At 40.4% G+C, this 13944-nt stretch overlaps 1 protein-coding gene across 1 annotated transcript in view; it reads left to right on the forward strand.

Moving 5' to 3' along the window:
• The window catches only part of SPK1 (guanyl-nucleotide exchange factor), a 312986-nt gene extending 299293 nt beyond the window's left edge, over positions 1 to 13693 (forward strand). Inside the window, 6 exon segments of the mRNA XM_089431973.1 lie at positions 10422 to 10595; positions 10712 to 11059; positions 11201 to 11533; positions 11634 to 11819; positions 12059 to 13033; positions 13140 to 13693. Of these exon segments, the coding sequence (XP_089288099.1) occupies positions 10422 to 10595; positions 10712 to 11059; positions 11201 to 11533; positions 11634 to 11819; positions 12059 to 13033; positions 13140 to 13394 (2271 nt within the window). The 3' untranslated portion in view covers positions 13395 to 13693.
• The last annotated feature ends 251 nt before the right edge of the window (positions 13694 to 13944 follow it).

Consider the following 13944-nt stretch of genomic DNA (forward strand, 5'->3'; position numbering starts at 1 on the left):
GTTAAGTCTTGATGCCAAGGCACTCCAAGATTTTGGTAGTCTTAGAAGAGCACTAATTACGAGCTCCTTTTCTCGGACAACTTCATCTATTGCTTAGAGTTCATTTCTGATTCTAGATAGCCTTATAAAGTAGGATGATAGAGTGTCGTATTATGTCATATTAATAGTCCTTAATTCATTCTTGAGACTTGCTATTTGACCAATGTTCTTTTTGGTGAATAGTTTGGAGTGAGCCTCGTTCATTTCTTGAGTGGAATCTATGTTGGATATGTATGGGATGAGGTTGTCCTTTACTCCATCCACTATTAGGTTCATGGCCAAGATTTTAGTTTCTCTGAACTTTGCTTTTTTTTTGCTTCACTTGATTCATCTGTGGGCTTCTTGATTTTTCCTTGAACAAGAATCAAAACTTTACTCTTTTTGAAAATGAGAGCTATCCTCTTTTTCTAGCGCTTGTAGTTGGAGGCTCCTTCTAGTTTGTTTTCTCCCTTCATTTACTTTGACATAGTTCCTGTAGATAGTAGACTTATCTCCATATATGATCCTTTTTCCTTAATGACTTTCCTTTGATATCCTTTTCCTCAATAGATTTTCAGCGCGCCTTTTTATTTTTTCTTCACCTTAGCTCTGATATCATGTTAGAAAATCGGAAAGGTAGAAAGATTTTCTTTATGTTGATAATTACTTGTGATGTTTGTATATTCTTATTAACTTTCTTATGTTCTCCTTTATCTTTATTCATCAAGGAATTACCAAAACGAAAACACAAAGATCAAGGACATCCAATGTAAGCAATCATCTAGGGCTAAAACCCCTATATAGGGGAAAATCTAGTCAAAGAACTCTTCCTCTAGTAGTTCAAAATGAGATGGAACAAGACCTTAGATCAATAAACCTTCCTCCTCCACCAAGTCAACCTTCCAAAATGATTCAACAACCCTCAATATGTTGATTTGGGGTAGCATCGGATGTGCTTTAGCCATGAAAATGGGTGGAGAGGCTAAAGCACATGAGATCTCCAAGACCCAGAAATGGTTTGGGCAGATTCTACCTGGTTTAGGAGATTTTAAAATAATTAATATTTTTAATGGAGTTCCTAAGTCTGAGTTAGAAGGTACTAAATGACATGGATCAAGTCAAATCTAATCTTAGCCGTTGATTAGAGATGTAATCTCAGCCGTTGAAGGACCAACAGGAAAAGTATAAGAGGAGGCTTGAGGGTCAGTTGGAGAATACACCAGAGTGATTAGTGCTAAGAAAAGTCGAATCATTGATCAGTTTGCAGCAAGGGGCAGTGAGTACTAGACAAAGAGGTAGAGATAGTGCCGAGAAACGAGCACAAAGGTAGAGAGGCAGACGCAGAAGCTAGAGCAGGCCACGTAGAGGCTAGCTGAGACAACATAGAGGCCAAAAGGGCCTGCGTCATCCACGCAGAGGGCAGCAGGAGTGACGCAGAAGGCTGTAGAGTCTACGCAATGCCTCAGAGGGCTGACGCATATGATTTTGTGGCTAACGCAGTGCTTCAGTTGTGCTGGAGAGGGTTTCGTGGGGCAGATTTTCTGAATATCTGCGTCCAAATAGAGAGGTATTACTGTCGATTATTTTTGTTTGTCGGGTGAGCCAGTTTGGCACCCAGTTATACTCAAGGATACACTGCATAATAAATAACCCTCAGAATTGTTGCACCATTTTTCCCAAGTTGGGTTTTTCCGGGGATGAGTTGTCCAAAAATAATGGTGTCACTTGTGTGTTTGCTATTTCTTTCAGTTGTTGATCTGTAGATGGTTGAGACTGTATTGTGTTTATTTCGAATGTTTATATGTTTAAATAACTTGTTTGTAATTAACAAGTAGGAGAAATAAACCAGAAGAATACAGATAAAATTTCTAACGGTTAGACTTAGAAATTTCAACATTGTATTAGAGCGTGGTTGTAGATCATAGGAAAGCTGAAGGCATCAGCTGAAGCAGAGCATTTGTAGCAGAAACAACTGTCTTGAGTGACAGAGGATGTTCCTTGCAGAAAGCGATAGAAGAAAGGTTGACGCAGAGGGACTGCATCATCAGTCTGGGCCAGAGAGAGGTTAGCACAGAGGCAGAGGAGGGCAGAAAAGGCTCACGCAAAGCCACGTAGAAACCAGGAGGGTTGACACAGTTGGCTAGGGGAGCATTTCGGCTAGTGCTGGGATTGCGCAGAGCCTAGAGGCTCAGTCCTTCAGTTACTGGGGCATAGTGAGCTGTGGGCAGATTAAGAGGAGTGAGGCTGGTGGGGGGGTGTTGCTGCCGAGACAGAACAATACCTAACAGGGAAAAACCAAGGTAGAGGGAGTCGCTACCGAGGCAGATTTCTAGCCAAGGAATCCAGACCAGTGTTGCAGGTGCACAGTAGATCGGAGAGGTGCAACTCGACGGTTGGCAGGCGGATTTCTAGGAGGGAAATCGAGACTCAGAGGGAGTCTAGCAGAGAATTTCTAGACGGGAAGTAGAGACTTAGGGGGAGTCAAAGAGAGAACTTCTAGAGGGAAGTAGAGACTCGGAGGAGTCGAAGAGAGGAGCGAGATGGCCGTGAGTGACGATTGTGCCATGAGTGCTCATCTACCTCTAGAGAAGAGGTGTGGAGATATCGAGTTGTAGTCAGGAAGACTACAGGCGATGAGGGGTAGGATCCTTGAGTTACCCAACCTCTTGAATTATACCTTGCTACGGGAGCCCCGAAGAAAGAGTAGTAGGACTGGCGGATGTCGATAGAAACTGATGCAAATGAAGCGGCAGAGAGTGCTACAGTGTAGTAGTCTCAGGCAGCGCAGAGCTAGTAGGCTACAACAGTGCGAGAGGCACAAAGGAGGTTGCAACAGTGCATGATGCCACAGAGAGGTTTGCAACGGTGTGAGAGGCATTGAGTTGTTGCAACAACGCAAAGGCAGTAGAGGGAGCACTTGATAGCGACAGAGAGAGCTTCAGCATTGGGAGTGTTTCTAGCCTGACAGGGATGTCAGTAGTTGGGTGGATTAGTTACTTACTTCTCAATAACTGAGTTGCAGTGCAGTAGCAGTTAGCAGTACCACGATGCAGCGTGATGAGAGGGGGTTGCAGTGCAGATGTAGTGTTGGGGGAAAGGACCAGCAGTAGCATGGATGCAGACGGAGCTGTCGTACGAATGTAGCAGTGGCAGTGGCAGTGGCAGAGCCATGAACAACAGTACAGGAAACAGCAGTATAGGATGCAGCAGTGCAAAGGATGTTGGGCGGGGGGGCCTAGCATCATCACAGCTACCAGTGCCATATAATCAGAGTGATGCTCAGTTGGAGTATTACTAGAGCACAATCCTCGCTAAAAGGGAGTGTTGATTTCGGGTAGCATCAGATGTGCTCTAGCCATGAAAATTGGCGAAAAGGCTAAAGCACATGAGATATCCAAGACCCAAAAATGGTTTGGGCAGATTCTACCCGGTGTAGGAGATATTAAAATAATTAATATTTTTAATGGAGTTCCTAAGTCCAAACTTAGGAAGAATAAAATATTAATGGGTATTAATATAAAACTAGGTTAGGAGGTTTTAAATGACACAGATCAAGCCAAATCTAATCTTAACCGTTGATTAGAGATGTAATCTCGGCCGTTGAAGGACCAACAAGAAAAGTATAAGAGGAGGCTTGAGGGCGAGTTGGAGAATACACTAGAGTGACTAGTCATTCGATTTTCTATAGCAGGCTTTGCTAAGAAAAGTCGAATCAGTGATCAATTTGCAGCGAGGAGTAGTGAGTACTGGACAGAGAGGCAAAGATAGTGTCGAGATACCAACACAGAAGCAGAGAGGCAGACGCATAAGCCAAAGCAGGCCACGTAGAGGCTAGCTGAGACAACGCAAAGGCCAGAAGGGCCTGCGTCATCCACGCAGAGGGCAACAGGAGTGACGCAAAAGGCCATAGAGGCTGTGTAGTGCCTCAGAGGGTTGACGCAGAGGGTTTTGAGGCTGACGCAGTGCTTCAGTTGTGTTGGAGAGGGTTTTGTGGGGCAGATTTTCTGAATATCTACTTCCAAATTAGTGTTACTTGGGAGCGGGAGCGAAAGCGGGGAGCAGGAGTGAAAACGGTAGCGGGAGTGACATTTTCAAAAGCTCCCAGTTTGGGAGCGAATCCCCAAGCAATTTCTATATAATATATATATTTTTCATATTTTGATACATATATGTCAACAAAAACTTGTAGAATGATGAATTAGATATAAAATGCATTAAAAAAACATAGATTGATCATTGAACCATCAACCATATAACATCAATCATCTAGAAGTTATAATCTTCATCAACCACGATCACAAGTTAGTAACATACAACATATTGAGTCTCGTGAATCATGATTCATCAATCTTAAAGTTTCAACTTAAAGCTTTCAAAATTGAAAACTCAATATATAACATTTATCATCATTGATCACCAAAGTTGTACTTGTAAGCTAAGTTTAAACTTTGAACTTTAACCATTACAAGAAATAATATCTAACATGAAATGAAATGTTATAAAATGAATTATGAAATGAAATGAAACAACTTTCACGAAGCATCATATTCATAATTCAGAATCATTACCAATGAGTTATAATTGCCAACTTCAAACTGCAAACTTAAATTGTCACAGTCATATATTGTTTACAAAAAATATCATTATGATATGAAAGAGTCAAGACTCAACAATTATGAAAACTAATAGAAACTAGAAAAGACAAGTAAACTGTAAATCTATTATGTACTACTACATGTGGCCCTTGCCACGAGAAGTGTCTAATGTATGAGCAGGTCGTGGTGGTCTTCTAGGAGTCTCTCGCACAGACCGACGACCAGAAACAGAGGGCACATGCCCTCCACGTGAGGGTGTAGATGGAGGCGGCGACAGCAAAGGAATAAGACTCGGAACTCGAGCACTACTACTGGATGGTGGAGGTGGCATGGTTGTTGCTTCATCTTCCTCTCTTATAAGTCCGCTTCTAGTTCTTCAAGATGAATAGTTCCATCCTCCAAATTATCATCCTTTGGGTGGTTGTCCCAAATTTTATATGTTAAATCCTCATAAGCCCGATCACAGTAATGACTCAACAACCTCAAGTTGTAGTGCACATAAACCAAGCTTTCTGCCCGGTTTTCATTGAGTCTGTTTCTTTTCACATTATGTATGAAGCTATAGGTGCTCCAACACCTCTCTGCAGAAGAAGTATTTACAACCTGTGAGAGAACTTTTTTTGCCAATTTTGGCAAAAGTCCATGGCCGCCATATGATTCCCACCATGTGAGAGCTTTAAATCTGTCTCTATCTTCCATTGCATGAAAGGTACCAAACAAACCAGTGCAACTGATGTATCTTCCTATTTCAAGACGCACACTAGCTCATTCCTCCCTGTTGAGTATCAACTTTTCTAATTCTTGCAAATATCCTATAGATACCTCTTCATCTATATGGGGTTTGGCCCTAACCCCACCCCCTGGTGCAAGTTGGCCCAACCAAGATGTAGAGTAGTATTTTGGCGTAAGGATATACGCCAAGCAATGCAGTGGAACATTAAGTTTATCCCATCGTATACACACAATCATGAATCAATTTGTACAAGTTGGGATCATTGTTATGAACAATATCTTTTATTTGCCCCAACATGGTATCCATCTGCTCATACACCTCGCCAATCACTGGTTTATCTGTATCTGCAAACCGAATCATGTGATAAATGGGCTTGGTGAAATCCAATACTTGCCTCACACGTGCCCAAAACATACCATCAAGAGCAGCATCCTCCACCTGTTCAAAACCTTGCCTGTCAGCTGCATTTGTAGCCCTTTCCTTTAATACCTGCCAGTGTGGACTTGATACCATGCTAGCCAATGACTCTCTTACCTTCAAAAGGTGCCTGAAGGTGAGGTAATAGCTACCAAATCTAGTCCTCGCAATCTTCAACAACTCCAATCTTGAGTGGCTGTGGAAAAGGCCATGGGTATTGCTATGATTTGTAATAAATTTTATTATTTGTTTGTCTTTCTTGTACAAATCACCAATCCATTTGTATTGTTAGTTTTTGTTCTTAACAATATCATGCATCAAAAGGTTCATTGTGTGAACCAAACACCCAGACCAAAATATGTTGGGGTCTTTATGCTCTATAATTGCTCCCGCTGCCTTACAATTAGGAGCATTATCAGTGATGACTTGGATGACATTGTATGGCCCAATACGGTCAATTGTTTCAAGTAATGGTTCTGCGATGTTGATGGCGGTCTTGAACTTGTCTAACTAATCATATGCTGAAAGAAAGATGGCACCACTAACAGACACAACAAGAACATTTATCAATGGCCTGCCTTTTACTTTTGTCCATCCATCAGATACAATGGACACCCCATGGTCAGTCCAAGAACTTGTCATTCTATTTAAAGAATATGATATTTTTGCTTTTTCATGATCAAGTCCAACGGTTCTTGCCTTGTCATACCCAAGGCTCTTGTATCCTTTAGGGGCATCATTAATGGCAGAAACCATTTTGTGCCAATAAGGTGAGCAAAGAACATTGAATGGTATCCCACATGCATAGAGAAACCTGTAAACTTTTGAATCCACATCATTCCTACACCCTTCATCAAGGAAATCTGATATGGTTCTATGCCTTAAACCTGGTGACCCTGTGCCTCCATATCCACTGCCTTGGGAGGATGCTGAAGGAGTTCTTTGTTCATGTGATTGTGAGCTTGGTTCAAAGAAACCCTTTGATTTTTTAGATTTGTATTGGGTTTCCTCCTCTTCCCTTATGTATTTGGCTCTATCTGCTGCTGACACACCTGTACAAGTTTTGATTCCTATTTGTTTATCTCCATCCCATGGCATTTTCCCGCAGAGGTGTTTTCTAGCACGGGTGTATGAACCTGTGTAATTATTGTTGCAATGGGGGCAATGAAATTTAGTGGTTCCACCCCCTTTCCCTGCTTCATGCCTATTAACATATTTCCACAATGGAGTTTAGTCTTGTTTAGTTTTTTGAGCCCACTCATGTTCACTCTCCTCCAGCTCCTCACCAGGGTTTTCATCAAATCCACTATGTCCCCCTTCTTCATTTTCAATTTCAACCCTCCTTTTTCTACTCTCTAGCACCATAATAACCAAAAAAGGAACCAAGAAGAAGAAAATGCCAAGAAATAAAACCATGATGTTTGAAATTTGAAGTTTTGAATCTGCAAAATTAAAAAAAATGGAATGGAAATGGGAATGGGAAATAGAGAAAAATTTATTTATTTATTTACGAATAAACATTAAAAAAAATTGCTACACTCTATTCAATATTGTAGAGCCTACCTCTTTGGCGTCCAATCTCCCCTTGCAAGCTTTTCAATCTCCCCTTGCTCCTTGCTCTCTCACTCTCTTGCTCCTTGCTCTCTCACTCTCTTGCTCCTTGCTCCTCCTTTCTCTCTCCTTGCTCCTCACTCTGTCCTTGCTCTCTCTTTCTCTCTCTCACTCTCTTCTTGCTCCTCACTCTCACCCTCTCTCAATCTCAATCTCACTCTCACTCTCACGATGATGAAATGAAATGAGGGAGGGCATTTTTAACCCTCCCTCCCTCCCTCCCTCACAAATTTTCCACAATTTTTTTTTTTTTTACCGCCAATTTTATTTATTTATTTATTTATTATTATTATTATTATTATTTATTCGTTATATATTTATTGGTTGTTTTTCCTTGTAATTTTTGTTCTTTTATTTGTTCGCGCGTTTCACTCCCGTCGATCGCTCACGTTGCTGCGGGAGCGGTCAGGAATGATCACTCCCTGAGCACTCCCGGAGCGACGGGAGCAACGCTCCCTACTTCACTCCAGAAATAGGCAGGGAGCGTGAATTTTTTTACGGGAGGTTGTTTTTCCTTGTAATTTTTGTTCTTTTATTTGTTTGTGCGTTTCACTCCCGTCGATCGCTCATGTTGCTCTGGGAGCGGTCAGGAATGATCGCTCCCTGACCGCTCCCGGAGTGACGGGAGCAACGCTCCCTACTTTGCTCCAGAAATAGGCAGGGAGCGTGAATTTTTTTACGGGAGCGCGCTCTTAACCCGCTCCCGAGTCGCTCCCGCCCAGAGCACAGATTGGGAGCAAGATCGGGGGGGGGGCGCTCCCCCGCAACACTGTTCCGAATAGAGAGGTATTACTGCCGGTTATTTTTCTTTGTCGGGTGAGCCAGTTTGGCACCCAGTTGTACTCGAGGATATATTGCATAATAAATAACTCTCATAATTGCAGCATGGTTTTCCCAAGTTGGGTTTTTTCGGGTACGAGTTGTTCAAAAATAACGATGTCACTTGCGTGTTTGCTATTTCTTTTAGCTATTGATCTGTAGATGGTTGAGACTGTATTGTGTTTATTTCGATGTTTATATGTTTAAATAACTTGTTTCTAATTAACAAGTAGGAGAAATAAACCAGAAGAATACAGATAAAATTTCTAACGGTTAGACTTAGAAATTTCAACACAATAGTCTCTTCTTGTCCAACAACTTCAACCCATCAAAAATCCAAAAATTTGACTTCCTAACGTCAAAACTTTGACCCCGAGCAACAAAATTTTTGCCTAGCAACAAAACAAAAGTTTTGACCCCTCCAGTAGCTTAGCAGCTTCACACATGTGTGTGTGTGTGTGTGAGAGAGAGAGAGAGGGAGAGAGAGTTTCGACTTCGTATGATTGAGATGAAGACTCGTCTCCTTTCGCTAGCCTATTTCACTTGTTTCCTTGAATTTCACACCTTTTACTGCCCCAACAATTGCAAATCGAACTTGGTGAGTGAGTGTTTCAAATGAGGTCGAGTTGTTGCCTTTATATAGTATTTTCTGCCCCTCAGTTTAGGCCGACTTGTCCAATTTGAGGCCGACTTGGTGGAGGAGGCTTAGAAGACCTAATTTACATGAAAATAATTTTTTTTTCTTGACAAATAAATCATAAGGGTTCTTTACATTATGACATGGACAATGACACTTGACATCTATCCTAGAAGCCTGCAATGGAGGCTTTGACCTATAAACAATTGACCCAATCATGAAACCCATGCTTTAATAAGTCAATTTCTTTTAATAATAAAATTTATTTTCCTTTCTTTTGATAAATACATTACATCATGACTCAAGTACAATTATGAACACTGACACTAGTTACATTCTTCAAAAGGAGGAGAGGCAACAATTAACTGGTAAGTTAGATAGCGTTGCGGGGTAAGTGTAGATGTGTCAAATGAGCGAGTTAAGGATTGCATATTAGTCTATGTTTTAATATTGGTGATGTATTTTTCATTTTAGTTAATTTTTTTTTAATATATATTTGTTTAAATTTTATTTGTTATTAGACAAAATTTAGGGGGACATCTAGGTATCCCCCTTTTTAGGGGGGCGCCCAAAAGCACCCCTTTTTGGGAAATACATCCCCCACACTGGGAAAACGCTACCCCATACGTCTGCCAACATCTCCCCAAAAGGGGGACGTGGGGAAACATTTTGCCAGACATCCCCCTGTCCCAGGTGTGTGCATGCACCCCACCCTGGGGGATGCATCCCCGGAACACTGTAATTAAATAAGACATTTTGATATATTTAATATATACATTACATTATATATCAGTAGAGCGTTATCATTAAAATAGAAATTATATTTATATTACAGTTTAAATCTTATGCTATAGATTTATAACTTGTATATTATATATGTTTTATTTTTATTTTTATTTTTTAAATATTTTTTAATATATATTATTGCCATTTCCTAATTCACATTTCCTGTAAATTTGGGCAAAACTTAACTATACCAGTTACTCGTATCCCCTTCTCCCTATCCTCCCATGTTCAAGAAACTTGTGCAACTTCGCATGTCACTATATAACTTATATATTAGCTATAAAATTTTGTGAATGTAGTCAGTTCAGGCCTTAATGAATTTAATTTCTCGGAAAATGGTAAAACTAGACCCATTTGGAAACATACAGTGTACAGTTTTTGGTCAGGGTTGTTTGTTTAAGTTGTTCATAGGCTTACAAGTGGGCAGTTTTCAAAGTACAGTTCTATGCGATAAATCAAGCAGGGGTATTCTTTAAGTAGGTCATGCTTCATGGTTTAAAGTTGATGGTTTTTAAGGTCAAGGCTCATTTGAGAATGACAACAAAATGGATAGAAATATATGATCCTAATATTTCATTTAAAGATTATTGGTGGTTGACTTAATGGGCTGGACAATGTCTCTTACATTTTGAGACTGAAGTAATGAAGTTGTTATGATGATGCTAAAAAGGCACTTATTTCTGGTATTATTATTATTTTGGTATTATTATTCTAAAAAGGCACTTATTATTCTGGTATTTCCGTACAGGTTCTGTTACAATGTAACGTATTGCTAATGCTTGCTTGATCACAAATATTTATGCAGCCACAGGTAACACCGGAGAGTGGGTACTTCTGGCAAAGGTTGAGCCCTCAGTTGAGTTCACCAAGTCAACCATACTCCTTACGTGAGGCATTAGCTCAGGCACAATCATCCCGTATAGGAGCTTCCAGCAGAGCATTAAGGGAGAGTCTACACCCAATATTTAGGCAGAAGTTAGTAAGTATTTTTGTATCCTTTAAATGAAGCATTAACAGCAAGCTGCTTGTGAATTAACCTGCTTGGATGTCATTGAAGGTAATGCAGAGAATAAATATCATTACTGTACTTTTCAGGAACTTTGGGAGGAGAACATAAGTGCATCTGTAAGTCTCCAGATATTGGAGATCACTGAGAAGTTTTCGCGAGCAGCTGCAGATCATAGCATTGGGACTGACTATGGAAAGCTTGACTGTATTACAGCTATATTCATGGCTTTTCTTTCCCGCAGCCAACCACTGGTCTTTTGGAAAGCTTTTTTCCCTGTATTTAACAGTCTTTTTAATCTTCATGGTGCAACACTGATGGCAAGAGAGAATGATCGCTTCTTGAAGCAAGTGGCATTTCATCTACTTTGTCTTGCAGTTTTTCGTAATGATTCCATCAGAAAGAGGGTTGTTGTTGGCCTTCAAATTCTTGTGCGGGTAAGTTTCCTTAAGGAGATATGTGGTCTTGCTGAGTGGGATAAAGAATTTAGAAAATAAATGTTTGTTTGAAGAAACAATTTCTTATTTCATTTCTGCTCTTTATTTAGTTGTTGATGATTGTGTATTCTCTATTTGCAGAATTCCTTCTACTATTTCCAGAATACTGCACGGTTGCGTGTTATGTTGACAATCACTTTGTCAGAATTGATGTCTGACATACAAGTTACTCAGATGAAATCTGATGGCTCCTTGGAGGAAAGTGGGGAAGCCCATCGTCTCAGGAAGTCACTGGATGAAATGGAAATGGAAGAGAGGAGTGGTGATCTTTTGAAAGGCTGTGGTCTTTCTGAGAATGCATTGGATGCTATCTCTGAGGGTTCTACACAGAATCATTGGTCATGGTCAGAAGTCAAGCAATTGCCTGTAACTCTTCTTCGTGCCCTAGATGCGGGAATTGAACACGCTCTCCTTGTAGGAAATCCATTTCTTTCACTCCTTTGATCAAGGTTATCTTGAATGCGTCCATTTACTGAAATTAGAAAATAAAGGATTTTGTCATTTTTGATTTCAGGGTTCTATGATGTCAATAGACAGATATGCAGCAGCAGAGAGCTTTCATAGACTTGCTTGGGCTTATGCACACGTACCAGATCTGCATATCATGTGGCTTCTTCATTTATGTGATGCTCATCAAGAGATGCAGTCTTGGGCAGAAGCTGCACAATGCGCAGTGGCTGTTGCTGGGGTCATAATGCAGGTTAGACTCAACTTATTTTGATGTCCTTCATGTTTTTATTTAAAGGAGTAAAGAAACTCTGTAATACATGCAATATCCAGCATTTTTACAACAGTCAAATCCAGGAGTGCCTACCAACAGCATACACCGCTTTATCAGAACAGTTTTACATCTGGTGGTGGGTTAGATCTTAGAAGAAAACCGTGCTACCGAAGTGAAAACTTCTACAATTTTATATGCAATTGAACGTTTTTTTGCAGGCATTGGTAGGAAGAAATGATGCTGTCTGGGGAAAGGAACATGTAACAGCCTTGCGAAAGATTTGTCCAATGGTCAGTAGTGCAGTTATTGGGGAAGCATCAGCTGCAGAAGTTGAAGGTTATGGAGCATCAAAATTGACAGTTGACTCTGCTGTGAAATACTTACAGCTTGCAAATAAACTATTTTCTCAGGCTGAACTTCATCACTTTTGTGCGAGCATTCTTGAATTAATTATTCCAGTTTACAAAAACAGAAGAGCATTTGGGCAGTTGGCTAAGTGCCATACTTCTCTTACAAACATTTATGAATCCATCCTTGAGCAGGAATCAAGTCCCATACCCTTTACAAATGCTACCTACTATAGAGTTGGGTTTTATGGTGATAACTTTGGTAAGTTGGACAGGAAAGAATATATATACAGGGAGGCTCGGGATGTACGATTAGGTGATATAATGGAGAAGCTTAGTCATATTTATGAGTCAAGGTTGGATAGTGGCCAAACATTGCATGTAATTCCAGATTCTAGACAGGTAAATGCAGACGAGCTGCAGCCTGGAGTCAGCTACCTGCAGATAACTTCGGTTGACCCAGTTATGGAAGATGAAGACCTAGACAGTCGAAAGGAAAGGATCATTTCTCTTTCATCTGGAAGCTGTCGTGCTCGAGTTTTTGATCGCTTCCTGTTTGATACTCCATTTACTAAAAATGGGAAAACTCAAGGAGGGCTGGAAGACCAGTGGAAAAGACGTACTGTTTTGCAAACTGAGGGCTCCTTTCCAGCCCTTGTAAATCGACTTTTGGTTGTAAAGTCAGACTCCCGTGAGTTTTCTCCTATTGAAAACGCAATTGGAATGATAGAAACGAGGACTGCTGCACTAAGAAATGAACTAGAAGAACCTCGCAGCTCAGAGGGTGATCAGCTTCCACGCCTGCAAAGTCTACAAAGAATTCTTCAAGGCAGTGTTGCTGTGCAGGTAGCACACGCTTTTATATATAAGATATTTCTTATCTTTTGAAATAGCTGAACTGTTTTCTACGGTCCATATAATTGTCGGCTAATTCAATTTTTTTGGTTGATAGGTAAATAGTGGTGTTCTCGGTGTGTGTACGGCATTCTTATCTGGGGAACCTGCTACACGACTAAGGTCACAAGAGTTACAACAACTTATTGCTGCCCTGCTAGAATTCATGGCTGTCTGTAAACGAGCAATTCGGGTTCACTCTAGGCTGATTGGAGAGGAGGACCAGGATTTCCACACACAGCTTGTGAATGGGTTTCAGTCACTTACTGCTGAACTATCTCATTATATTCCGGCGATTCTTTCTGAGCTGTGATATTTGACCTGTATTTTTCTTGTATTGCATCTGATAAATTTTGTTTGCTTGTATTCTTTACCCGCTCTTTTTTATAGGATGGCTTTAGTGTTGCATTTGTGCAATGCTTCCATCTTTAAAGCGGTTGTAAAATGGTGTATTATTTACCATTTTCTTGGTGTGTGCTTCACCAGAAAATACTTGTTTCTCACAGCTTGTCGTCGTATATACATTTTTTCCTGGGTTTCATTGTCCCTGCTCTTTGTAAAGTTTATTTACAGGAATAATGGAAAGGTTTTATATTTGGTTTTCTGATTTTATTGTGGAGCAGTGACTTTTGGCCAGGATGTTGGATGTACCTGGATTTCGCAGAATCTGTCTGACACTTTTGGTTATACCTATGAAGTTGTTGAGACTGTAGAAGTGGGGATACCACAAGCCAATTAATTGTATGCTTAAATGCAGCTACAGTTGATATAAGATATTTTTCGTGCATGGTCAGTTCATGTAATCATGATCCAAGAAAAGTAAGTTTGCAGTGACTTTCTTGATTACAGTCAACACATAATAG

This window comes from Pinus tabuliformis, chromosome 5_1 (assembly GCF_031772625.1).
Source record: "Pinus tabuliformis cultivar Carrire ecotype Pingquan chromosome 5_1, CPIR1, whole genome shotgun sequence".
NCBI classification, from domain to species: domain Eukaryota; kingdom Viridiplantae; phylum Streptophyta; class Pinopsida; order Pinales; family Pinaceae; genus Pinus; species Pinus tabuliformis.